Source organism: Pipistrellus kuhlii, unplaced genomic scaffold (assembly GCF_014108245.1).
Source record: "Pipistrellus kuhlii isolate mPipKuh1 unplaced genomic scaffold, mPipKuh1.p scaffold_m20_p_3, whole genome shotgun sequence".
Classification (NCBI taxonomy): domain Eukaryota; kingdom Metazoa; phylum Chordata; class Mammalia; order Chiroptera; family Vespertilionidae; genus Pipistrellus; species Pipistrellus kuhlii.
The window spans coordinates 162,604,640-162,632,636 of NW_023425529.1; the positions used below are offsets into that span (position 1 = coordinate 162,604,640).

A 27,997-nucleotide genomic window follows, 5' to 3' on the forward strand; every position below is an offset into this window, starting at 1 on the left:
CATGGGTGAACTTGCTGAGACATGCTGGGCGGAAACGCCAGGTGAGGATCCGCTTCTTTTCCCCTAAGAGGTTATAATCTACCGCCGCCTTCGGCCAGAGAATCTGCAACGCCAAGCCTCCGCCTGGCGCAGAACCTTCTCCGCAGGGCGCATCCAGGCCAGGATTGCACGCCTGGACCTGGCAGGAGCAGCGGCAGCAAGCTCAGGACCCTCGGCAGACCAGCAAGAACTCCCAGGAGCAGAGCAGAGATACGTCACTTCCGGGGGCGGGGCGGGCCGCTCCACGCACCGACGCACTAGGCTGGGGGGTGGCGGAGAGGATGCGCCCCCCGAGCAGCGATCTGATTGGCCGGCGCGGAACGGCGCGCGCCGCCAAACTCTCTTCCCGTCAGCCCCGGCCCTCCGGCCCCTGCAGCCACGCGCATGCTCGCGCGTCCGGAGCCCGCGCCTGCGCTTCGCCGCCATTGGGGAGGCCGCAGCCCGCAGGGCCCCGCGGCGCAGCCCGGTACCGCGAGCCCGGCCCCCCCCTCGCCGACACCCGCGGCCCAGCGGTGAGGATCGGGGCAGAGCAGGCAGGGCTGTCGTCCGGGCCCGCACTCCCCGTCCGCGTCTCGAGGAAGCCTCGGGCGTCCGCCGTGGAGGGGCCTGCTCCCCGTTAGCTCCCGCCCGGCCGGCCGGCGGCGGACAGACCCGCTCCCTGGAGGCCGCGGGCGGGCGGAGAGGACGCTGCGGGACTTGAGGGTGGGGAAGCAGGTAATGTCTTATTTAAAACCCTGCTGGGAATTCCGTGCTGGCTCTCTCGAGGCGTGCATTCTTTTCCTTTCCGTCCTGGAGGCGAAGTTCTCCGCCCCTAGACTGCGTGGGGCTTTTGTCATTGTTTTAAAAATCAGCTAGGGAGAAGGGGAGACATGTAATCCTGTGTCAGGTGAAGGGATGAGTGTCCAAAAAATTGTAAAGAACCTAAAATTCAATAGCAAAAAGCAAATCCAATTCAAAACTGGGCAAAGGATTGCAGGTATTTATTTCTCCAAAAATATATATACAAATGGCCAATGAGCACCTCAAAGGATGCGCATTTGCCATCGGAGTTATGATAATAAAAACCAGAATGAATACCATATCATAGTATTGACTATGATACCATATCATTAGGATGACTATTTGGGGGGAAAAATCACTGTTGATGGCCAGGATGTGGAGAAATTGGACCACTTGGGCAGTTGCTGGTGGGCATGCAAAATGGTGCAGCCAGGAGCTGTGGCCCACCGTTGGGTAGTGGTTCCTCAAAAATTTAGACAGTTATTATGTGATCCAGCAATTTCACCCCAAGGTATAAACTCCAAAGGAGTGAAAGCAGGGACTCAAATGGATATTGCATATGTGCATAGCAGCCTTACTTAAAGTAGCCAAAAGGAGGAAACAACCCAAATGTCTGTCCACACATGAATGGAAGACAAAATGTTTTTCACCCTTAAAAAGGACTAAAATCCTATTGCATGCTATAGTGTCGATGTGCTAAGTGAAATAAGCCAGACACAAAAGGACAAATGTATGATTCCACTCCTAGAGGCAGAAAATGGGATAGAGATTACTAGGGCCTGGTGGGGGTGAGGTGAGGAAGGGAAGTTATTGTTTAATGGGTGCAGAGTTTCTGTATGTGGTGATAAAAAAAATTCTGGAAGTGGATAATGGTGATGGTTTTCCAATATTGTGAATGTGCTTGCTGCCACTAAATTGTGCTTTTAAAACTGGTTAGAATGGTAAATTGTGTTATCTTTTACCACAGTTTAAAAAAATGTATAGGAAAAGGCAAAACTACAAGACAGTAAAATAAATCAGTGGTGGTGGTTCAGAACACAGAGAATTGTTAGGGCATGAAAGTATTCTGTAGGAATCTGATGGTGGATAGTTGACACTATACATTTTGGAATTCCATCCTATATAATAAAAGGTTAATATGCAAATTGACCAAACGTGGAATGATGGGTTGCCGTTACGTGCAGCTGTGGTGGCAGGCGGTAAGGAGCGAGGGGTCCCAGACTGCAAGAGGGCACAGGCCTGGCTGGGGGGACCAACCTCATACCCCCAGTGCATGAATTTCCTGCGCCGGGCCTCTAGTAGAACTATAAAACATGTAAAATAACGCCTGATGTAAACTGTGGACTTTAGTTAATATTGGTATTTGTTTGTCATTTGGAACAGGTACCGCATTAATACAGGATGTTAATAATAGGAATTTCAGTGCCTAGTCTCTACCCAGCAGCTGAATTCTGGACTCAGTTCTGAAACACCTCTGTGGGAAAGGCAGCATTGCATTAGAAATAGACCCAGAGCCGAAACCGGTTTGGCTCAGTGGTAGAGCGTTGGTCTGCGGAACTGAAGGGTCCTAGGTTCGATTCCGGTCAGGGGCATGTACGCTGGTTGCGGGCACATCCCCAGTAGGGGGTGTGCAAGAGGCAGCTGGTCAGTGTTTCTCTCTCATCGATGTTTCTAGCTCTCTATCTCCCTCCATCTCTGTGAGGAATCAATAAAGTATAATATATTAAAAGAAAGAAAGAAATGGTCCCAGAATCAGGAAGCCAGGGTCTTTTGTTGTTTCCTCTGACCTAGAATTTGTGTGATCTTTCACAAATTGCTTCTCTCACTGTGCATCAGTTTTCTCAATTATAAAGTGAAGATGTTGGACTCAAGTCCTCTGAGGATCCTTCCAGTCCTGCCCTGATCTTTGGCTTTCTGTTTTGGAGGGCTTCTATCTGACAAAGCAACTTATCCGTCTGTGATTGAGTAGTTCATAAATTTTGATATGTTGAACTGACAATTGTTTTCCTGCTGGCTCCACTTGTTGCTGCTAGGGCAGCTTACATAATATCCATAATTCTCCCACTTTTGAAGTTAAGTGCCTGTACTTACAAATGACATCTTTTCATGCCTGCCATCCTGCTTGCTTTCATATGCAAGTTCCCTAATGTTAGGGATTCTCTTAAAGTGCCCTTTTTGGCCAGAGCTAGAGACAGTGATTCAAAAAGTGCTCTGCCAAATGCAGAATATGGAATGCAGTTCTCTATAGTCTATATTCTGCAATTGATATTTGGATTCTAAATGTTTGATAAATTTTATCTTGTTGATTTTGGCTCATTGTATTGGCTTTTCAAGATCTTAGAGAAATTCCACTGTTTTAAGTTGGTCAAGATAAAATAGATCCTGGGTAGATAGCAGAGGTTTGTGATCATCACATGCTGATTATTTGCCTTACCTTGAGCAAATTAATGTCTAAATTTGAGTTTCTTCAAGTATAAATTGAAGTATTAAAGTAGCTGGTCCTTGAGGTCTTCTCTTGTCTTAAAATCCAATGGCTCTAAGACTAGATGATAGCTTGGATCTTTTCTAGTTTTAAAATTCTGTGAATGTAAGATCAGGGCTCCAGTCTTGACGACAGAGTGTGTGAGATTCAACAGATTGAAAGTTGCCCTCAACTTTCTGAGCATATACCATATGCCAGGGAAGTGTAAGGGTTACAGAGGTGAATGGGTAGTCCCTGCTCTCCAAGGGCCCACAGCCTGGTATGAGATCACTACAGTGGAGATGTGTATACAGCAGAGGGTCCAAAGAAGATTGAAGATGGTGAGGATTTGGCCAATATTTAAGAAACAATCCCTCCTAAAGGATGGACAAACTTGCCTGATTGCTGGGTGGCAACATGTAGAGTGTGAAAGAGAGGGAATACCTGTGTAAAGGCTCAGGGAATTACAGGTGAGTCATATTTGAAGAAGGCAGTGTAATCATGGGCCAGATTGTGAAAAGCTTTATATACTACTAGAAGCCCAGTGCATGAAATTCGTGCACTGGAGGGGTGTCCCTCAGCCCAACCTGCACCCTCTCCAATCTGGAACCCCTCGGGGGATGTCTGACTGCTGGTGATCCCTCTCACAATCTGTGACTGCTGACCTAACAACTTGCCTGCCTGCCTGCCTGGTCACCTTTAACTGCTCCCCTGCTGGCCCAGTCACCTCCAACTGCCCTTTCCTGCAGGCTTGGTTGCCCCCAGTTGCCCTCTCCTGCTGGCCATCTTGTTTTTGTTTTTGTTTTTAAATATATTTTATTGATTTTTTACAGAGAGGAAGAAAGAGAGATAGAGAGCTAGAAACGTCCATGAGAAACATCGACCAGCTGCCTCTTGCACACCCCCTACCGGGGATGTGCCTGCAACCAATGTACATGCCCTTGACCGGAATCGAACCTGGGACCTTTCAGTCCGCAGACCGACGCTCTACCACTGAGCCAAACCAGCTTCGGCTGCTGGCCAACTTGTGACAATATGGGGGCGGCCATCTTGTGGTAGCCATCTTGCGATAATGTGGGGGTAGCCATCTTGTGACACAAGGGTGTGAGAGTCAATTTGCATATTACCTCTTTATTACATAGGATGTTCAAATTTTGTGCCATAGGTGGTAGAATTACCTGGAGAAATTGTGAACAGGCAAGTCACATTAGTTTGGAAGATGACTGGTAGCAGTATGGTGAATGGATTGGAAGGAAGGAAGACTAGTGGCTGGCAGGGAAATAAAGTGTCAGAATTAAAGTAGTTGAAATGGTGTAAGGAATAGAGAGAAGGATAGAGAAAGGCTTGGTTATATACATGGTAAATTATTAAAGTGGAATTAGCCAAAACTGGTTTGGCTCAGTGGTAGAGCTTCGGTTTGCGGACTGAAAGGTCCCAGATTCGATTCCCGTCAAGTGCAAGTACATTGGTTGCGGGCACATCCCCAGTAGGGGGTGTGCAAGAGGCAGCTTGTCGATGTTCCTCTCTCATCGACGTTTCTAGCTCTCTATCTCTCTCCCTTCCTCTCTAAAAAATCAATAACATAAAATAAATAATTTTAAAAATTAAAAAAAAAGTGGAATTAGACAGGGATGGTGTTGTGGATAGTAATTGGTATCATTTCATTAAAATAATTATCCAGGCTGACTGGATTGGACTCTTCACTGTTGGGAGTTGGGGGGGACAGGATGGTGAGAGAAATAGGCAGAATTCTATTATAGGAGGTACAAGATTTCACAGAGATGGGATTTTGATTGCCCTTTATTTTTTTATTTTCAGGTTCAACTTCTCATCTTTGTCCTTCATGTACTCGAGGCTGTTTTCTGTGGTTTAGTTAAAAAAAAACCATGTAAATTGCTGCCCTTTGAAGAATTTTTTAAAGAATTCTTGTAAGAGCTGGTAAGTCTACTAGGAAGAAGCATATTGGTCTTTATTTCTTTCTCACTCTAAAAGTACTTGTCTTGGATTTATAAAGTGTTATTCTCCCAGTATTTCTTTGGCGCCCCCCCCCCCCTTTTTTTTTTTTTTTAACATTTCTTGCTTTCTAATGTTTAGGAGAATGTTTTACAATGAGAATATTTTTGAAAGATGCTTGGATTTCTTAAGGAAAACCTCTATAAAAGCGTACAGTCATATATATAAAATGATGTATGAACATGTGCTAACTTTGGGGTTTGAGAAGTAAATATTGTAACATTTAAAAATTTTGTTTTACATAGACTTTTTAATTTTAATTTTTAAAAAAATACTGTTGAAAGTTGTACATATGTCTCCTTTTTTCTCCCATTGACCCCCTTTCCCCTACCCTACTCCCTGCACTACCCTACTCCCCGCCCCCCTTCGACCACCCCCCAGGCCTTCAGCACCCTATTGTCTGTGTCCATGGGTTTTGCATATATGCATACAAGGTAGATGGTTGATTAGCTCTCACCTCCACTTCCTCTCTTCTTCTTTTAAGAATTTGATAATGAGGCTTAAATAGTAGGCAGGCGTGAGTAATAGAGACCTTGAGATTGGCCAGAAGCGTTTTGATAGCAAGAGAAAGAGGGAGGGCCATTTGGGAAAGATAGGATATGAATGCTCTGGAATCTGAGGAGCCATCATGGTTTAATACAAACTAAAAGGGAATGGGAATGGATGATGCCTTTTACTGAGTGGCCATATGTGAAGGGTGAGGGAGCTGGTGAACCGTCAGATTTGGCAGACAGCAAGTGAGTACAAAAGTAGTCCAAGAAGCTGAGGTGACTGGAGGATGTTTGAGGCACGAGCAGCTGGAATTAAGCTAAATGGTATCCATTAAAAACAGGCACTAAATTGCAGGAGCAGCTATAAAATGTAGGGTTAGTATAAACTTTCCAAAAAGGCAAGAAAGGGAGATATAGATCAATGGAAAGTAGAAATAAGAAGAGGTTGTGGAGCTTTGCCTACTGAAAGGGACCACAAGACTGGAATAGCAATTGGGAAAGAGTATGTGCCAAAAAGGAGACCCACTCTTACTGTTGTACTGTGCTAGAGACGTCCACTTATGAAATGTGGTTTTGTTTTGTTCTTCATTTGAGAAGTTTGCCAGAAGCATTTAAAAAAAATTTTCCTGACTGTAAAACCGTGTGCTCAGATATTTCTGTGGGAATAGAAGAAAAAGTGCTTTGCCCTCAAAGTTTATAATCTAAGCCTCAAATTATACACTTACTGAGCTTTTTGATGATTAATAATATTGTAGATTACATGAGTTACTACTGGTAAAAGTTGATGGGCAGCATATAGGAAAGGAAGAAAATTGTTTTGTTAATGGGACTATACATTATGCAAAGAGAGGACAGATGCAGCTAAGTAAGTGCTGCTTTGATATGAGAAAAGAAAAGTACTTTCTCCATACTGTATATGAATTACTTCTTGAGAGGTTAGGAAAAAGTTCGTATAGTTAACAGTTTGATTTCTTTTATATACTAGGACAATTTATAAATAATTAAGAAAAATGGACAAAGCATATCCTAGAAATACACATGGCTGATAAGCAAGGAAAAATATCCATTTCTCATTTTTTAAAAAAGCACATTAAAACAGTAGTGAGATACTAGTTTTCACCTAAGAAATTGTGAAGATTAGAAATTTAATGATACACAGTGTTGATGAGGAATTTGGGGAATTGTCCCTCATATGTACACTATTAGTTGGTATGCAATAGTGCTGTGACTTTGAGAGTTTGGTACAATGTGTCAATTTTAATGTAACTAGCCTTTGAACATGGTAATCCATTTCTAGGGATTCTCCCTTCAGAAGTACCCTTACATTCAAAGATATGTACAAAGTAATTCAGTGCTTAGCTCTGTATGTAAGAATGTCCTAGATTAGAAAATGCCCTCTAATTCAGCAGAGCTCCTGAAACCTCTACCTGCCAGAAACTTGGCCCAATTTTGTTTCTAGAATAAAAAAACTACTTTTTTGCTTTGGAACTTTAGAAACCTGGCCCTGTAATTTCTTTTGAGCCAGAGAGACACCTGCCTTTCCTTAAATGAAAGCAGATTGCAGAACAATATGTTTAATATCCCATTTGTATAGAATGGGTTTATGCATTTGTGTACACATAGACCATTTCTTCAATGACAGGTAAGTATGGGGCTACCCCTGGGGAGTGATACTGTGTGAGTATAAAGTTCTATATTCTGGCAAACAAGTTCCTGCCCCCAGGCTGTCCTCAGTCTAAATTGCCCTTTGCTTGGTAAGGGTAGAATCTGTGCTCAAGTAATAATTTTAAACCTAGGATGGCATGTTATTCAAAATCTCTGCTTGAATGTCTCCTTGACAGCTTTCTCTATTTGCCTTCTACACTCTTACATCCCTACCAATGTAGGCACACAAAATTATTTATTTATTTATTTAAATATATTTTATTGATTTTTTTTTTTTTTTTTTTTTTTTACAGAGAGGAAAGGAGAAGGATAGAGAGTTAGAAACATCGATGAGAGAGAAACATCGATCAGCTGCCTCCTGCACACCCCCTACTGGGGATGTGCCCGCAAATCAAGGTACATGCCCTTTACTGGAATCTAACCTGGGACCCTACAGTCCGCAGGCTGACACTCTATCCACTGAGCCAAACCAGTCAGGGCTAATTTATTTATTAAATAAATGATAAAATATAAAATACGTTGATTTTTTTTTTTTTTTTTTAAAGATCTTATGAGCCCTGGCCGCGTAGTTCAGTTGATTAGAGCATCATTTTGATACAACAGATTTTGGGTTCGATCTCTGGTCTAGGCACATACAAAAATCAGCATAAATAAGTGGATCAAGAAATAGATGTTTCTTTCTCTCTCAAAAAAATCAATACATACATAAATTTTTTAAAGTCTTATGATTTTTTCATAGTTAACAATTTAACAAGTGATTTCTGAAATAGATTTAAAGTTTCTTGCTCAGCCTTAAATAGCCTAACTTAAATTTTGATATTTTCTTAGCTTTGTGCACAGACGGCTTGTTGATATTTGGGGTTTTATTTATTTATTTATTTATTATATTTGGGGTTTTAGACTCAAGGTGAAAAGCACATGTAATAGATAATTCTGAGTCACTAATAGTTTCATAACCTGGTTAAGACACTAATCTGAACCTCTAGTTTTTCATCTCTAAATGAACAAAATAATACTTGAGTCAGATTATTAAGAAGATTAAATAGAATGATGTAATGTAAACCTAGCAGAGTTCCTGGAGCTTAGTTAAAAATTAGTTACATTTTTTTTCCTTATAAATCTTTTATATGTATATTATTGAATAAATGTGTATGTGCGCCATCCTATGCTTAAAATTATGTTATTTTAGAATGGGCTAGAATAGCAGTTCATTCAAGATTATGTTCACTGAAAATAATTTATTTCTACTTTATTTCAGCACTATTGAAAGTTTTTAAAGAGTATAACTGTGTATGTTGTAACAGAAAGAAAAATGGAAGTATTTCAGGAACTTCGTAAACCATCAGTACGTTTGGAGTGTGACCACTGTAATTTCAGAGGCACGGATTATGAAAATGTACAAATCCACATGGGCACCATCCATCCAGAATTTTGTGATGAAATGGATGCTGGTGGGTTAGGTAAAATGATATTTTACCAGAAAAGTGCAAAGCTATTTCATTGCCATAAATGCTTCTTCACCAGCAAGATGTACTCTAATGTATACTATCATATCACATCCAAACATGCATCCTCAGAGAAATGGAATGAGAAACCAAAAAATCAGTTAAACAAAGAAACAGATTCTGTGAAAAGCCCTCCTCCATCTGAACACCAGAAAATGTCCCCTAATTCAGAACTCCAGAAATCTGTATCTGCCCTTTCCATAGAAACAGAGAAACTTGGCCTGGTTTTGTCTCCAGAATCACCCAAACCTACTCCTCTTACTTCCCTGGAGCCTCAGAAGCCTGTCCCTGTTTCTCCTGAGCCACAGACACCTTCTCTTCCTTCTCCTGAGCCACCAAAAACTACCCCTGTTTCTTCTCCTGAACTTCCAAAACCAATTCCTATTGTTTCTGAATCTCAGAAACCAGTCCCAGTTCCTTCTCCAGAACCACAGAAACTCGCTCCTGTATCCCCTGAGCCAGTAAAAGCTACTCTTATTAATCCCAAACCTCAGAAACACTCCCATTTCCCAGAAACATTGGGGCCGCCTTCAGCCTCCTCTCCAGAGTCACCAGTTCTTGCTGCTTCTCCTGAACCTTGGGGGCCGTCCCCAACTGCGTCACCAGAATCTCGGAAGCCACCCCGAACAGTCTCCCCTGAGCCAAGGAAGCCATCTCCATCAGAGTCTCCTGAACCTTGGAAGCCATTCCCTGCTGTCTCTCCAGAGCCTAGGAGACCAGTCCCCGCTGTGTCCCCTGGTTCTTGGAAGCCAGGGCCACCTGGGTCCCCCAGGTCTTGGAAATCCAGTCCTTCAGCATCAGGACCCTGGAAGCCAGCTAAACCTGCTCCATCTGTGTCGCCTGGACCTTGGAAACCAATTCCTTCTATATCACCTGGACCTTGGAAACCAGCTCCATCGATGTCCCCTGCATCCTGGAAGTCTTCGTCCGTCTCACCTGGTTCTTGGAAATCTCCCCCTGCGTCTCCTGAGTCGTGGAAGTCCGGCCCACCAGAACTGCGAAAGACAGCTCCCACCCTGTCACCCGAACATTGGAAGGCAATCCCCCAGGTGTCTCCTGAGCTCCGTAAAGCAGGACCTCCCTTGTCTCCTGAGCTTCGCAAACCAGGCCCCCCATTGTCCCCTGACATTCGTAGTCCAGCAGGATCTCCAGAGCTCAGAAAACCCTCAGGATCTCCAGAGTTTTGGAAGCTTTCTCCTGATCAGCGGAAGACACCTCCTGCTTCACTTGATTTTCCTGAGTTCCAGAAAAGTTCCTGTGGTGGTTCTCCTGATCTCTGGAAGTCTTCCTTTTTTATTGAACCTCAGAAACCTGTCTTCCCTGAGACCAGGAAACCTTCTGGGCCATCTGAGTCCCCTAAAGCAGCCTCTGATATTTGGAAGCCCGTTCTCTCTATTGATACTGAGCCTAGAAAACTCGCCCTGTTTTCTGAGCCTACCAAAACAGCCCCTCCTGCTTCTCCCGAACCACGGAAACGCGCTCTTTTTCCAGAGCCCCGGAAACATACCCTTTTCCCTGAACTTTCCAAATCTGCTATATTCCCAGAACCTCAGAAGGCAGTTGAATTGGGAGATGAACTACAGACAGATGCCATAGATGATCAAAAGTGTGATATGTTGGTTCAGGAAGAACTACTAGCTACACCTAAGAAACTCTTAGAAGACACTTTATTTCCTGCCTCAAAGAAGCTCAAGAAAGATAACCAAGAGAACTCTGATGCTGAGCTTAGTAGTAGTGAGTATATCAAAACAGATTTGGAAGCAATGGATAGTAAGGGCCAAGAATCAAGCAGTGATCAAGAGCAGGTTGATGTGGAATCTATTGATTTCAGTAAAGAGAACAAAATGGACATAACTAGTCCAGAGCAGTCCAAAAATGTACTGCAGTTTACTGAAGAAAAGGAGGCTTTTATCTCCGAAGAAGAGATTGCTAAATATATGAAGCGTGGGAAAGGAAAGTATTATTGCAAAATTTGTTGTTGTCGTGCTATGAAAAAAGGTGCTGTGTTGCATCATCTGGTTAATAAGCATAATGTCCATAGCCCTTACAAATGCACAATTTGTGGAAAGGCTTTTCTTTTGGAATCTCTCCTTAAAAACCATGTAGCAGCCCATGGGCAAAGTTTACTTAAATGTCCACGATGTAATTTTGAATCAAATTTCCCAAGAGGCTTTAAGAAACATTTAACTCATTGTCAAAGTCGGCACAATGAAGAGGCAAACAAAAAGCTAATGGAGGCTCTTGAACCACCACTAGAAGAGCAGCAGATTTGATTTTTGAAAACAGTGGCTATATGCTCTACAAATTGTTGGTTGAAATCATTTGTTGAAAGTACAGTTGAATAGCCTAGTTGGGTCAGTAGATATTGCTATGTATGGTGTATAGTGTTTGTCTCAGTAGTGCTCACAGAATAGACATTTGTTATCTTTTTCATAGTCTCTGTTTATGTTGCTATCAATTCAAACTGTATATTCTAGATAGATAACATATTTAATCTCTTTTAAGTATATTTGAATAATATGAAGATGTAGGCATTCATTTAACAAGCAAGAGCCAGTTGTACTCAAATTAAAATAATCTAGTTAAAAAGTGTATCTTTTTTGTGAATCTCATTTCATACTATGGAAATTACTAATTGGAATGTTTAAGAATTAGGCAAGACATTTTTGAGAGATCTTGTTCTTTTTCCTTAAAAGTATTTTCAGATCATAAAAGTTATTTTCAAGTTTCTATTTGCTCATTTTTATAAATCTTGAACAGAGAGTTTCTAGATGTTTATTAACTTTTATGTCTTGGAAAATTGGAGTCTCAGGGTTGCTGATTTTCTGCTAAAAGGGAGAAAATTGAGTAAGTATAAAAAACTATTTGCAGCCTTCTCCCACAGGAAACTGAGAAAGGTGAGTATGATTTTGGTCTTGTCCTTAGTTGTTTGCGTTGGAGTCTTCCATTCTGTATCTTATCCCAAGATCTGGCCCTTCACTTCCCTGTGAGCTCACACCAATAGATGATCCTTAATTGCCAAATGTGTTAGCTATGTACCTCCTACTCCTGGGCCTTAGGTGCCACCTGTTGGAGCTTCACATCAGGGTAATGAGTAGGAATTGAAAGTCTTCCAGATACACCATAGAAAATTTTATAAAGACGTATCTGTTTGAGAATGTATCCAGTTTTGTTTTTAAAGTTGTTATTGTAAATACCTTGAGCCTGTTCATGGATTATTCTATTCTAAAATATTTTGTTCAAATGTGTATCAACCGAATTAAAAACAAAGTCTTTCATGTCACCAACATCTTCATGTGTGTGTTTTCTTTTTTCATTGTATGATGTCCAGTTTCTGTTATTCTTTCCTATTTCCACTTGTTTTCAGCATACTAATTTTTTTCATATCTGGAGCAGAATTTTCCTAAAAGTTCTGTGTTCAGGTAAGTTAAGGAATCACTATACTAGTTGTTCCTTGTGGAGAATCTCATCAGTGCACATAATTTATTAAAGGTTGTTTTAATTTCAGTGATTATCCTGACTGCTTCATTTAAACAATGTGAAACAGCTCATGCTGTTAGGATTCTGATGTATAGCCAGATTGAAATACTGGCTTTAGTTGAGCTGCTTCTGGACATTTTTGAGCAGGAGTGTGTTTTTGTTTAACGACATACAAATTAACATGCCAGTTGGGAAGACAGTGATATATTATACTGGGAAGGTCTTCGAAGATTTAGATTTACCACTTTGGTGAGCACAGTTAGGCAGGGAAAGTACTGAGTAGTTGTCGATTTACACTGGGCACCTCAAGAACAAGTTTCTATTTCTGACGTTTCCTTCAAGGCACGATGCCAACAAGTAGTACAGGTAAGATATCTTTCATATACAGTTGTCTTTTTTGTTACACCGATTTGATTAAAATTAGGAATGGAAAAACAAAGGGTCTTTAGTATCCAGAAACCCTTTTGAATCCTGCAGTCTCAAACCAACTGTATTATGTGCATAGATTCTTTATGCCTTAAGATTTCACACTTTTGGTGCATACTTCTCACAGAATTCTTAGCTCAAGGTGGTGCCAACTAGATCCCATGACTTGCCATCTGATGTGGCTTTTTCATAATATCATCATAGAATAGAGGATATTATACTAGGGTAAGTGGTGATGACATGCATAGTTTTGACCTTGAGGCCTTACCCCTATTTGTTTAAACCACTTTGTTTTTGGCTCATCTCACTGTTGACTTCCCTCTTTTTGCCTCAATGGTTAGAGTGAGCTGTGCCATTACTTTAAGACCTAATAATTTATTTTTTAACATTGATAATTTTGCCTCCTATTCAAGAGTATACATCTCCAATCAATATGATGCTTTACATTTTTATTTTCTTATTTTTCTATGTAATTATAATTATTTTTTAATGTATCTAATCACAAATCAGAATTCTGATCTGTAAGCATCGCAAAATGAAAAGGGGCGGGGGAAGTACTTTTTAAGTTGAATTACAACCCTAGAGCTAAACCATGAAGTTCCTCTTTCTCAACCTACCTGTTTCTCTTCATATAGTGTATTAGCTTCCTATTACTGTAACAAATTACATTAAACTTAGTGGTTTAAAACAGCACAGATCTCTAACACACCTGAAATGATAGTACCTGCTTCATAAATTGAATTTGAGGAAAAACTAGGAATTAGATTAGAGATGGAAAATAGTTTCTCCAGAGCTACAAACATCTCTTCTCCTGAGCCACCAAAAACTACCTCTGTTTCTTCTCCTGAACTTCCAAAACCAATCCCTATTGTTTCTGAATCTCAGAAACCAGTCCCAGTTCCTTCTCCAGAACCACAGAAACTTGCTCCTGTATCTCCTGAGCCAGTAAAAGCTACTCTTATTAATCCCAAACCTCAGAAACACTCCCATTTCCCAGAAACATTGGGGCCGCCTTTAGCCTCCTCTCCAGAGTCACCAGTTCTTGCTGCTCTTCCTGAACCTTGGGGGCTTTCCCCAGCTGTGTCTCAGAAGCCAGCCCAGACAAACTCCCCTGAGCCAAGAAAACCACCTCTTGTCTCTCCAGAGCCTAGGAGACCAGTCCCCGCTGTGTCACCAGGTTCTTGGAAGCCAGGGCCACCTGGGTCCCCCAGGTCTTAGAAATCCAGTCCTCCAACTAAGGTGAACTCCAAGTAAAATGAACTCAGACCCACACTGAGATTTTTAAGTCAAACTTTCAATAACCAAAAACAAAGATTGAATCTTGAAAGCAGTAAAAGAGAAAAGAGTCACCAAATGCAAGGGATCCTCTATAAGAATATTTGTAGATTTCTTACCAAAACCTGGAGATCAGAATATACTGGGTCAAAGTGTTAAAAAGAAAAACTGTCAACTAAGAATCCTATTTTCAGCAAAACTGTTCTTCAGAACATTCCCACATAAACTAAAGCTGAAGGAGTTTGTGACCATTAGATGTGGCCTGCAAGAAATACTCAAAGGAGTCCTGTCAGGTGAAATGAAAGTACACTACACACTACCTTAAAGCCCTATGGAGAAATAAATATCTTAACAAAAATAAATGTATGGCCAATTATAATAGCTATTACTGTGACTGGTTTATACTTTGTTTTCTACATGATTTAAGAGACTAAATACATTTAAAGAAAATTGTTAGTGTAAAACTAGCATTACTGTAAATCCAAGTCTTGTTTTCTATGTAATTTAGGAGACTAATGCATTTTTACAATTATTAGTTTTTAGGGCACACAATGTATAAAGATATAATTTTGTGACATCAAAAATCTAAAGGGGTGGGAACAGCTGTAAAGGAGCAGAGATTTTGTATGTTATTGAAGTTAAATTGCTATAAATGCAGGTTTGAATATTATAACTTTAGGATGTTAATCTTTATGGTAAACACAAAGGAAATTGCTATACAGTGTACTCAAAAGGAAGTAAAGGAATTTAAACATTTCACTACAAAATCAATTAAACATTAAATAAATACAAGAAATGTGGAACAAAAAGATAAACATACTATATGCTTTATATGGTACTACCCTGTTTCCCCGAAAATAAGACAGTGTCTTATAATTACTTTTTGCTCCCAAAGATGCGTTAGGTCTTATTTTCAGAGGATGTCTTATTTTTCCATGAAGAAGAATACGGTACACATTTATTGTTAAATGAAAATAAAGGAAATTTATTACCTGTATATGGTACGGTAGTACGGTAGTTGTCAACACAAACCAGACAAACTGTGAATCCTACAATATCAAGAATTTATTTATTCAGTGACAATCATGTCATCATCGGGAACATCATCATAACAATCTAATTCCTGAATTTCCTGGTGAATTTCTTGTGACTCCATTTCTTTCAGAATCAGTGGATCAAATTTCTCATGTTTAGCAATAGCATTCTGAGACAGAGCTTGGGGGGGGTCTTATTTTTGGGGGATGCCTTATATTTCACTCAGAAACCTGTAAGTAGGTCTTATTTTCGGAGGATGTCTTATTTTCACGGAAACACGGTAGAAGCCAATTGCACAAAAATCCATGCCCTTGGGGGGCAGGGGAGTTCCTCAGCCCAGCCTGTGCTCAGTCCTGGACCCCTTGGGGGGATGTCCAAAGGATAGCTTGTGCCTGCTGCCTGGGAGATCAGGCCTAAGCTGGAAGTCAGACATCCCTCTGGCAGTCTGGGACTCCTTAGGGGATGTCCACCTGCAGGCTTAGGCCCGCTGGAGAGGCTCCCGCTACTGCCACTGCACTGACCAGCCATGAGCTGGCTTCTGGCTGAGCGGCACTTCCCCTGTAGAAGCACACTGACCACCAGGGGGCAGCTCCTGCGTTGAGTGTCTGCCCCTGGTGGTCAGTGTGCATCATAGCAACAGGTGGTTCTGCTGTTAGGGTCAATTTGCATATTACCCTTTTGTTATATAGGATAAGGCATATAAAAAAACAAATAGCACAATGCCTCATCTAGTGGATGAGGTGGAGGCTTTCTACTTCAGCAAGAAAACTAGATGACCAACGATGGTTTGAGGGCCATTCATGAGCCCACCATATAGGAGGGAGCAGGGCCTTTGCTAGAGAGAGTGGGGCTCTTTTTCTTCAGGCAGAACTGGCTCTGATGAATGACCACTGAAGGTTCACCAGCTGGCCAGGCTGAGGCAATTGGAAAGTGCTTGGTATGTTTTAGGCACTCAAAAAAGACTAGTTGAGTCCATGAGTGTATGGGCTCTTCACACACATGCAAGGGAAAGGCTACCAGGAACTTGATACTGGTCAGATGAATTCCTTGATGCATGGCCAATGTATGGTGACAGTGCAAAGCCAGACCTCTTCCAAACAGCTTTGTTTGTTCCTGTGAAAGGGGGCGGGGTAGATGGCACTGTGCTTCAGGCAGGCTGCCTTAAGTGTCATCTGCTCTTGCTGGTGAAGGAAAGCAGGGGCAGTGAGCATAGAAACCGGCCAGGTCTTGGATACTGTTTGTAGTTGTTGGATACTGGAACTGCAGGAGGAGCCCATGACTTCTCTCCTGCCCAACATTCTGTATGAGATTGGAAGCCAGGCCCCCTCTCCACCAAGCAAGGACGTCCACCATCGGATCATCACCGAAACTGAGGTAAGGAAGTGACAACGCCAAGTACACGCTTTCTTGGATATTACAGCTTTAATGCTTGATAAGCACACACTTCCTCTTGTGCTGGAAATAACAAGCACAGTGTTTGAGAGCTTGGGCTGTGAAGTCAGACATACCTGCCACCATTGCTTAACAGAGATTTTGATGGGGAGGAGGGAGGTATGAAGTTGAACTTGGGCACACTACTACCTTTCTCTGCAAAATGGGGTAGACTTGTAGGACCTACAGCCTAAGACAGCATAAAGCATTCAGAGCACTTAGTAAAGTACTTGATACATGGAATGTGCTTAGTAAATGTTAGATACCGATGCAAGAACTTTCACCACTATCAGGGAAAATAAGTTCATATTGAAAGTTCAGGGTTTTATGGCTTACCTCTTCTTGGTAGTGAGTTAGGGTCTTTGGGAATTTCATGCTATCAAACATCTGGGTTATGAATAACCAACTTGTAACTACCCTGGAAATATCCATGGTGGACTCTGCCCTGGGGTTGGAACTCCAGAGGGCAAAAAAGTCATTTCTGATTTTCCATGCACCCTTCCTGCTGCCACCACAGAAAGGAGACTTCAGGTCCTTGTTAAAACAGCCAAGGCACCACTTCCTTATCCAGACTTGCTGCCTCTCAGTCTGGGCAAGACACTCAGACACCTAGCATTGTATCATTCACTTTTATTTTTTATTTTTAATACATTTTATTGATTTTTTTACAGAGAGGAAGAGAGGGATAGAGAGTTAGAAACATCAAAGAGAGAATCATCGATCAGCTGCCTCTTGCATACCCTCTACTGGAGATGTGCCCGCAACCAAGGTACATGCCCTTGACCGGAATCGAACCTGGGACCCTTCAGTCCGCATGCCAACACTCTATCCACTGAGCCAAACCAGTTTCGGCAATATCATTCACTTTTAATGGAGTGTCCCTCCCTCTCTGAATGCAGAAACCTGCACGCCTTATTCCTGGAATGCAGGAGTTGCTCAAATGTTTACTGAATGAGGAGAGGATGGCACATTCTTTGCTGCTCACATTTCCCCATAGTCTGTGTTACCTGGCGATACCTTGGAATCACCAGGAGAGTTTAAAAACTAGTTCTTGGGCCCCACCCCAGACCAGTGAAATCTTTTTAGGTACCGAGTACAGACTCAAGTGTTTTCTAGAGTCTCACATGCTTCGAAACACAGCCACGGTGAGAACCATTGTTATATAGACCATATTGTTAGGTCCTCAGTCTCGGCCACAGCTCACCTGTACTTGGTAAGAAAACCTCCCCGTGTAGGAAAGAGACCTGTCTTTAAGTAAGGGGGCACCTTAACTCTCTTCACTTCAGTTTTTTTGGTCTTTAAAAAGGTAATACGACATCTGCTTCATGGAGCTGTTATTTTTAAAAAGTCGTAAAGAGAATGTGGTTGTGCACATTGTAACCACATTGAGTCACATTTGTAACTGAAGCAGGAACGTCCTGTTATATTGCACTTTTAGTTATAAAACTCAATACTTAAATGAACAGAAAAGAGGCCAAATGAGCGCAGTTTTAAATCATGATCTCTGCACTCGGGGAGGGAAGAGGGTTGCAGTGAAGCCAGACTGAGTCATGTGGGCGCCAAATGCAGTTAATAGTTTCATTCCCCTAAAAGCTGATGGTCTTCAAATACTTGCTCAGCATTCACTCAGAAGAGGTTCAGTGCCAGTTGGATGAGGACAAAGGTGCTCTCTGCTGTCCTAAGCAATTCAGCTTCCGTCTCAGAACAAACTCTCAGAAGGCAGTTTGGTTAGTGATCCACCACTGGTCCTGCAGGGAGCCCCTGGGGAACCTCACCCCACCCAGCATTTCTATGAAACATTCCTTCTACCACAGGGAATTCTCTCTCAGAGGAGTCTGGTAAATAGAACTTTTACCATCTGGACACATCTCAAACACAGCCCGTCCTCATCTTTATCCAGCTCTGCTTTGCAAAGAAGAGGCCTGGCTCAGGGCCTCTGGGCTCTGTAAGTGGTCTCTTTGGGAGCTAATTGGCAGTTGCTCGATTAAAAAAAAAAAAAATCATGTTTATTACCAGTGGAAAATTCTGCCCACATTTCACTTATGGAGCTTCCTGTTACTTGTGAAGCGGTGCTCCTTTGGCGGAAGAAAAGCACAGAGGTGGGAACTGGTCTGCCCAGCGCTCCCGGCTTGGTGGGAATTTGACAGCCTCCACTCTCTTCACCCAGTCTCTTCTACTCCAAACAGTGAGTGGTGGAATTCACACCAGACAGAATTCAAAGCAAGCAGAAAGTACCGTGAGACTACGTATCTATCCAAAAGATGAATTAGAAATTCTTGTTTTTAAGGAGTCTAAACTGCCATATATTGTTGCTTTAGGTGGTAAGCTGGAGTAAGGATGGCATATAAGTCTTGTAGGTAAGTGAATGGATGGCAGAAAAAGAACACAGTGATTTGAAACGACTTAAGTAAGACCTCATTCACTTATAGGTCAGTTGGCCTTTGGCACATTGAATCGTTTGTCTCTAACAAAGCTGAGGTAATAATATGTGCTTCATAAATTGAATTGGAGGGCATAATAGAAATAAGATTAGAGATGAAAAATAGGAGTGTGGGCTTGAGTTCAAAGTGTGATTTCTAGAAAGCCAAAAACAATGAATATCTTTCAGAGTTAATCAGCTTGCGAGTGCAGAATGGGTGAATGCGCTATTTCAAAGAAAAATTTGGTGAACAGCGATTTACTATATAGTTGGCAAAAGCAGGCTGAAATAACTTTGCTAAGTTACAGAAAACTGGTTATGCACCACATAACATTTCAGTTAACAATGGACCACATATACAATGGTGGTCCCATAAGTTTATAATGGAGCTAAAAATTTCCATCACCTAGTGACATCATAGCTGTCATGACATCATAGCACAACACACTATCCACATGTTAGTCATGATTCTGGTGTAAACAAGCCTACTCCACTACCAGTCTATAACAGTATAGCAATACAATTGTATACAGTACATAATGCTTGATAATGATAATAAGCAGCCATGTTACTGGTTTCTGTATTTATTATACTAAGCTTTTTATCTTTATTTTAGAATATACTGTTTCTACTTAACCTATATAATAAAGAGATAATATGCAAATTGACCATCACTCCAACATATAAGATGGCTGCCCCCATGTGAACACAAGAGCACCGCCACAAGATGGCCGACAGGGGAAGGCAGTTGTGGGCAATCAGGCCAGCAGGGGAGGGCAGTTAGGGGTGACCAGGCCTACATGGGAGGGTGGTTGGGGCCAATCAGGCATGCAGGGGAGGGAAGTTAGGGGTGACTGGGACAGCAGAGGACAGTTGTGGGGGACCCATGCCAGCAGGGGAAGGCAGTTAGGGGTGACTGGGCCAGCAGGGGAGGGTAGTTGGGGGCAACTTGGACTGCAGGGGAGGGAAGTTAGGGGCAACTGGGCCAGCAGGGGAGGGTAGTTAGGGATGACCAGGCTTACATGAGAGGGCAGTTAGGGGGGACCAGGTCTGCAGGGGAGGGCAGTTGTGGGGGACCAGGCCTGCAGGGAAGGGCAGTTGGGGGTGACCAGGCCTGTAAGGGAGGGCAATTGGGGGTGACCAGGCCTGCAGGGGAGGGTAATTGAGGGCGACCAGGTCGGCAGGGGAGAGCAGTTATGGATGACCAGGTTGGCAGGGGAGGACACTTAGGAGTGACCAGGATGGCAGAGGAGGTCAATTAGGGGCAATCAGGCCAACAGGTGAGCAGTTAGGAATCTATCAGGTTGGCAAGGGAGCAGTTAGGGGCAATCAGGCAGGCAGGCAGGCAGGTGAGCAGTTGGGAACTAGCAGTTCCACGTTGCAGGCTGGATCTCCAATTGGGGCATGCAGGAGATAGTCGATCAATGATTCTCATTACTGATGTTTCAATCTCTCTCTCCCTCTCCCTTCCTCTCTGAAATCAATAAAGGTATTTAAAAAAAATTTTTTTTTTGACATTTTGTTTGCTGTTTGTATTCAAATGTAGTGTTGTTAGAAATTGCTACTCTACCTGACAATCTTGACTTCCTTTTGCCTTTTACTCTGTTCTATGGCAGTGGCAATGCAATTTCCCAAACCTGACTCATCATGAACAGTTTATTTCAGTTGACAGATAACTAGCCATTTTATCATAGACTGGCTACCAGATTCTCATTCCTGGCTATTAATGGGATTTCTATTCAGGGCAGTATAACTTATTTCCCAAATTTCCTTTGGTTATTGTTGCCTCTAACCCCCTCCCTGTTTATCAGTTTTACTTTGGAGTTCTTGATTTTAAGCAACAGAAACCAATCCTAGCTGACTTAGCAGAAAAGGAAGATTATTGGAAGGATCCCGAGTAGCTCAGGGAATCAATTGGAGAATGAGATGAGATTCAGAACCAACAGAGAGAGACACAATGCAGAAAGTGCACACAAGGCTCCCATGGAGTCACTGTTGTCACTCTGTTGGGTGCCATTATCATGCTCACTGCTTGCTGCTGTGGAAAATAGCCCTGAATCACCCACCACATTACCTCTGCATCAGGAGCATGGGCAGGCACTCCTCAGTGGTTGAGCTTTGGCCTTCTGTTGCCAGGGGCAAGGGATCCCAAACTTTAAAAAAAAATAAATCTTCATTGTTCAGATTATTATAGGCGTTCCTCTCCCCCCGCCCCATAGCTCCCTCCACTTGATTCCCCACCTTACCCCATTCCCTTACCCCCCCCCCCTCACTGTCTTCTTTCATAGGTGTAAGACCTTTGTCTAATCTCTTCATGCACCCTCACACCCCTTCCCCCTGTGAATTGTCAGTCCACTTCCTTTCCCCCAATTCTATTACATTTATCAGTCCATTCTGTTCATCAGATTTTTTTATTCACTTGATTTTTAGATTCACCTGTTGGTAGGTATGTATTTGATATCATTTTGTACTTCATAGTTTTTATCTTTATCCCTTTCTTCTTCCCCTTCTTAAAGAATACCCTTCAGCATTTCATGTGATTCTGGTTTGGTGGTGATGAACTCTTTTAGCTTTTTCTTGTCTTTGAAGCTCTTTATCTGACCTTCTATTCTGAATGATAGCTTTGCTGAGTAGAATAATCTTGGTTGTAGGTTCTTTCTGTTCATCACTTTAAATATTTCTTGCCACTCCATTCTGGCCTGCATAGCTTCTGTTGAGAAATCAGCTAACAGTCATATGGGTACTCCCTTGTAGGTAATTAGCTGTTTTTTCTCTGCTGCTTTCAAGATTCTCTCTTTGTTTTTTGCCCTTGGCATTTTAATTATGATGTGTCTTGGTGTGGTCCTCTTTTCATTCCTCTTGTTTGGGGTTCTGTGTGTTTCCTGAACTTGTAAGTCTATTTCTTTCATCAGGTAGGGAAAATTTTCTGTCGTTATTTCTTCTAAAAGGTTTTCAATATTTTGCTCTCTCTCTCTTCTTCTGGAACCCCAAAAATTCAGATGTTGAGACACTTAAAATTGTCCCAGAGGCTCCTTACACTATCTTCATATTTTTGGATTATTTTTTCTTTTTGTTTTTATGGTTGGTGTTTTTTGTTTCATCATATTTCAGGTCTTTGGCTTGGTTCTTGGGGTACATTGATCTACAGTTGAGTTTCTGTATATTTTTTTTAATTTCAGATAGTGTATGCTTAATTTCTGACTGGTCCTTTCCATTAAAAAAAAAAATTACTCTTTGTTGTCCAGTAGTTTGCTTTCCCTCATTTCTTTCATTTGTGACGTTTCTTTGTCTCCACATTTTGGCTGCTTCCCTGTATTGATGGAGTGGCTTTGTGTGGTAGATAACCTATGGGGGCCAGTAGCTCAGTTTCCCCAATCACCTGAGGTAGACGTTCTTGGTACACCCCTTTGTGGGCTGAGTGATAGGTCTTGGTGTATTTAAGCCTTGATTGCTATTGGTACACTGGTAGGAATTGACCTCCAAGCCAATTGGCTGTGAGGACCTTCTGTGTCTATAATGGAAGAACTGCTGCCCTGGAGACACACTTATGGAGCAGGACTTGCTTCAGTGGGGCTTTGGTGCTCACTGAGTCTGCCTCTTGAATGTGTACTTATGAATGTGAGGAGCTGAAATTTGGTGTCTCACACTAACAGCTAGGTACACTGGTTTCTGGATCTCCAATGGGGTACAAGTCAGCTACTGTTTGAGGCCACCCAGCAAGAGCTACAATGAGAACTACAGTTTTTCCTCTTTGCTTGGGATTTGGAGGTTTTGGAGCTGTCTGACTTGGGTTGCAAGTTTGCTAGGTTAAGCAGCAATAGGGCAGGCCATTTATATGCAAAAGCCGCTACTTGGAGCTTGGGTGAGTTTGCAGGTTGTGCAGGGTGGAGTCTCAAGACGTCACCAGGCTAGGGTGTGGCAAAGAGTGATGGTTACCCGTCAGCCGTCTCTGCATCTCAGACTGCATCCCCGACAGCGTCCCTGTGTCCCAGTGCAGTAACCAATTATTATTGTGTGCAGCTTTGCAAGCAAGTCACCCTCACTTTCCGACCCAGTGGCAGACAGTCCAGCTTCTCCTTGTAGCAGTTTGGGTCCCCTGTGTCTCTCCAGAAACTGGATTTCAGAGTAATCAGGACCTTGTCTCCCTTCAGGTTAAAAAAAAACAACGCCCACTGCCAGCCTGGATCACGTCTCCATACCTCAGCTTTTCAGCACTGTGCATGTCTCAATGCTCTTTCCTCTTTCCTTCTAGTTGTAGAACTTCCACTCAGCCAGCTTTCCCATGGTTCTGGGTGATGGACATTTTGTCTTTTAGTTATAGTTTTGAAATTGTTGTGCTAGGCAGCAGTTTAGGTGTTTACCTACACCACCATCTTGGATTCTCCGGGATCCCAAATCTTGGATTCTCCAGGATCCCAAATGTTTGTTCCCAAATTTTATTTAATCTAAACAGATCTGTGTACTTGGTGAGAAGGTGATTGATAGAATAAAAATATCTGCATTTTCTATCCATACCTATTTCAGTATAGGATTACTGACAGGTAAATGTGTAAACATTTCAAATTTTAAAATTATTCTTTTGAGAATCTGATAAAAGTTAATATAGAGTATTTCAGAGGAAAATGTATGATATAACTATTGACAATATGGTGATAATAATTTAGAGAACCCATGGATGATCATAACAACAGTGTCACTACAGCCCCTAACATGGACTTCAGTTTAATAATTCCTGATGCAGAAGATCTGGTTCTGCCATTTGTGAGGGTTTGAAGAAGATCATGACCTTTTAAGGTTTCTCATTCCTTTTATGTGAGAGGAAGGGTTTGAGCCTTGTTAAGCCAGGGATGGGTCTGCTTTGCTCACTGTGTGCTTGAGACCTAGAGTAGTACTAGCCACACAAAATTTAGTGAAAATTTGATGAATGTTCAAAGGTGATTAAAAAAACCCCAAAAAACCTGTCTTTTCAAAGAGTTATTGTCAGGGAAAATATGAAGAACTTTATAAATGTGAGATTCTATTATTTCACTTAAGAAAGGTAGGATTTCTTAATGATGACCATCTTTTCACCAGAAAAACTGCTTTATTATAATGATAGGTATATCCTTCATGAAAAAGCTCAGGTTCTTTTTAAATCAAGTGAACTTTTTTTTTTTTTTTTTTTTTTTTTTTTGAGAATGGGTGGGATTGAGTTGGCCTGAAATAACCTCTTTCACTCTCTCTGATATTTAGGGCAGATGCAGAAAGTGTTTGGGACAGAAATACTGAATTATTCTTTGAATCTGTGTTGAGGAAAATTTGATTTGTTAGTTTTCAGGCCTGACAACATAATCCTGCAGATTTTCTGGATGACATTGGGAAGCTATCAAAAACCTGCAAAAAATTCCAAAAGGTAAGGCCTAACATTTTTTTTACTGATAAATAATGCATAAAATGGGCGATAATAAAACATTTTTTTTAAACTTATGATATAAGAAGCTGATTAAGTTACCATTCAAGAAGGAAAAGTAGTTCAAGGAGATAGAACCATAAAGTGGTCATCTGTAAAACACAAGATTGATAAGTGTCAAAGGCCAGGCAATTGTAGTAAGAGGAAATCATGCTGCATTTCAAGGTAAATGCCATCAAAAGGGGCACATATTAAAGAAAATGTTAAAAATGTTGCTTCTATGTATATATACTAATATAGCTTCTACTCACTATAAGGTGGCTTAGAGGCCAAAATACATAGCTAAAATATTTGGCTAGTTAGAAATTCTAGTCATAAAACAATAGTTATTTGTAAGATAAGTGTTGGCTTAAAGATCAGTTATCTCATTTAAGAACCAGTAAGTTTCAGTATTAAGTACTGTCTTTTCACTGTTAAACACTTATGGAGGATATGGCTACTCCATAAGTGTTTAACAGTGTGTATATAACATATGGGCACACTGCTCTTAATTTGGCATATTAATTTTTTTTACCATGAATAAAAATGCCATTATCATTGAAAAATGCCATTTCTTTTATGGGATAGACTGCTTATGTTTAAATTGACACAGACAGTTTTTTATTTCTTTTGTGATACAAGGTTACTTATGTGATTATTTTTCTTTTAGATGTGTAACAGTAAAGAATTCTGGGAGAGCTGAAACTGGTTTGGCTCAATGGATAGAGTGTCGGCTTGGAGACTGAAAGGTCCCTGGTTCAATTCTGGTCAAGGGCATGTACCTTGGTTGCGGGCATATCCCCAGTAGGGGGTATGCAAGAGTCAGCTGATCGATGACTCTCTTTCATTGATGTTTCTAACTCTCTATCTCTCTCCCTTCTTCTCTGTACAAAATCAATAAAAATATATTTAAAAAATAATTCTGGGAGAAATTCAGAAGTTTATAGGATAGAAATGCTTTGGATACAAAGAAGATAGGGATAACCATTTACAAGAAGCTGCTAGCTTTCCACCAAAATGCAGCCCAACAGAAGATCACACAGAGAAGACAGATGGCATTTTTCTAAACTTAACAAAAATTTTAAAAGGATTTAAACTGATTTTTTATATAGCAGTTATTACTACCATTATGCCTTTCCTGTAGCTGAGACTATGTTTAAGCAATTATCTGGTGGATTTAAGTTGGATAATTTTTTTTTAAAACCTTCTTGGCTTGGAATAATGTTCTGAAAATAAACTTATTTTATCTCATTTTCCACTGTTAATACATATCAAATAGATCAAATACCTATTTAATTATCCTCTTTAATCTTTGAGATGTTCTTAATTTTAAAGATAGGAAGAATAGAATAGAAAACAAACCTGATTAAAGTAAAGATGATTATATCTCTTTTCAATGGAATTAAGAAGACTGGCACTGAAATGAGAATTCAATGATGGAGATAAAAATAAAAAATCCTTCCTCCTAGTGTGATGTGAAGAAATTCATGACCTTCTTCATCTTGGTCTTCTACATGTGCAGGATTTATTCACTTTGGAGGAACATGGCTGGGGCATCACCAGTGAGTTGCTAGGAAGCAATGACCAGTACTTGCTTCAGTTCATGTAGTTGGAGAGGCCACAAGCCTATGGTCATGTCTCTATTTTATTTATTTCTGCTCTTTGTTATTTTCTGCCTTCTGATAAATTTGAGCTTAGTTTGTTCTTCTCTTTCTAGTTCCTCAAGGTGTTAAGTTAGGTTATTTATTTGAAATATTTCTTTTTTCTCAATGTAGGCATTTATCATTGTAAACTGCTTTTGTTGCATCCCATAAGTTTTGTCGTATTTTCATTTTTATTTATCACATAATTTTTATTTACTTTTTTTATGTCTTTGACACATTAGTTGCTCAGGATCATATTGTTTAATATCCACGTATTTGTGAATTTTCCAGTTTTCTTCTTTTAATTGTTTCTAGTTTCATACCATTGTGATTGGAAAAGATACTTAATATGATTTCAATCTTCTTTAATTTGTTAACACTTGTTTTGTGGCCTAATAGATAATCTATCTTAGAGAATATTCCATGTGCACTTGAGAATGTATATTCTGCTGTTATTGGATAGCATGTACTATATATGTCTGTTAAGTTAATCTTCTCTAAGTCCAATGTTTCTTTATTGATTTCCTGTCTGAATGACAGAACATTTCACCCCAAAGTTTCAGAACATACATTCTTCTCAAGTGCATTGAGTCATTCTCAAAGACAGACTACATGTATGACACACAACAAATCTCTGGGATTTCAAGAAGATTGAAATCATATCAAGCATCTCCTTAGACCACAATAACATGAAATTTGAAATCAATTTCAATAAAAACACTCAAAAACATTCAAGCAAATGGAAACTAAATAACATGGTATTAATTAATGAATTACTAATGAGATCAAGAAAGAAATAAAAAACTTCCTGGAAACAAATGAAAATGAACACATAATAACCCAAAATCTATGGGACATAGAGAAAGTAGTCCTGAGAAGGAAGTTCAGACCCATAAGAAAAAATATTAATAAACTATCTAACTCTACAACTTAAAGAAATAGAAATAGAGCAATAAGAAAAGCTTATAGTAAGTAGAAGGAAGGAAATAATAAAGATCAGAACAGAAATAAATAACACAGAGACAAAAAAAGGCAGTACAAAAGATCGATGAAACCAAAAGCTGTTTCTTTGAAAGTTAAACAAGATTGATGAACCTTTAGCCAGACTAATCAAGAAATAGAGGACCCAAATAAAAATAAAAAATGAAATAGCAGCTGACACCATAGAAATGCAAAGAATTGTAAGAAAATACTATGAACAACTATATGCCAGGAAGTTGGATAATGTGGATGAAATGGACAGATTCCTAGGAAAATACAATCTTCCAAAATGAAATCAGAAAAAATCAGAAAACCTGAATAAGTCAATAACAACCAATGAAATAGAAACAGTAATAATAATAATAATAATAATAATAATAAAAATCCCAGCAAACAAAGCCCTGGGTTAGATGGCTTTACAGAGTTGTTTTACCAAACATCCAAAAAGGAACTAATACCTATCCTCCTCAAACTATTCCAAAAAATTCAAGAGGAAGGAACACTTTCAAGCTCTTTTGATGAGGCCTGCATTTCCTAATTCCAAAACCAGATAAAGACACCACAAAGAAAGAGAATTACAGGCTAATATCTAGAACATAGATGCTAAACATAGATGCTAAAATCCTCAAGAAAATATTAGCAAATAGGATCCAGCAATATATTAAAAAGATCATATGCCATGACCAAGTGAGGTTTATTCCAGGAATGCACGGCTGGTCCAATATTTGCAAACCAATAAACGCGATACATCACACAAACAAATTGAAAGACAAAAATCACATGATCATATTAATAGAAAAAGTACTTGACAAAATCCATCACCCATTTTTTATAAAAACTCTTAGCAAAGTGGGAATAGAGGGATCATACCCCAACATAATAAAGGCCATATATGACAAACCTACAGCCAACATAATACTCAATG

The 27,997-nt window shown here is 40.7% G+C and overlaps 1 protein-coding gene across 1 annotated transcript; it reads left to right on the forward strand.

Annotated features, from left to right (window-relative positions):
• The first annotated feature begins 337 nt into the window (after positions 1-337).
• CHAMP1 (chromosome alignment maintaining phosphoprotein 1) lies at positions 338-12,237 on the forward strand. Its single transcript, XM_036454818.2, has 3 exons — positions 338-753; positions 5,099-5,218; positions 8,708-12,237. Exon 3 carries the CDS (start codon positions 8,762-8,764, stop codon positions 11,225-11,227), a length of 2,466 nt encoding a protein of 821 aa, XP_036310711.1. The 5' UTR covers positions 338-753; positions 5,099-5,218; positions 8,708-8,761; the 3' UTR covers positions 11,228-12,237.
• The last annotated feature ends 15,760 nt before the right edge of the window (positions 12,238-27,997 follow it).

Bases quoted from the DNA above. Each gene is read 5' to 3' on its own strand.
- CHAMP1 (XM_036454818.2), top strand. From the start codon at position 8,762: ATGGAAGTATTTCAGGAACTTCGTAAACCATCAGTACGTTTGGAGTGT.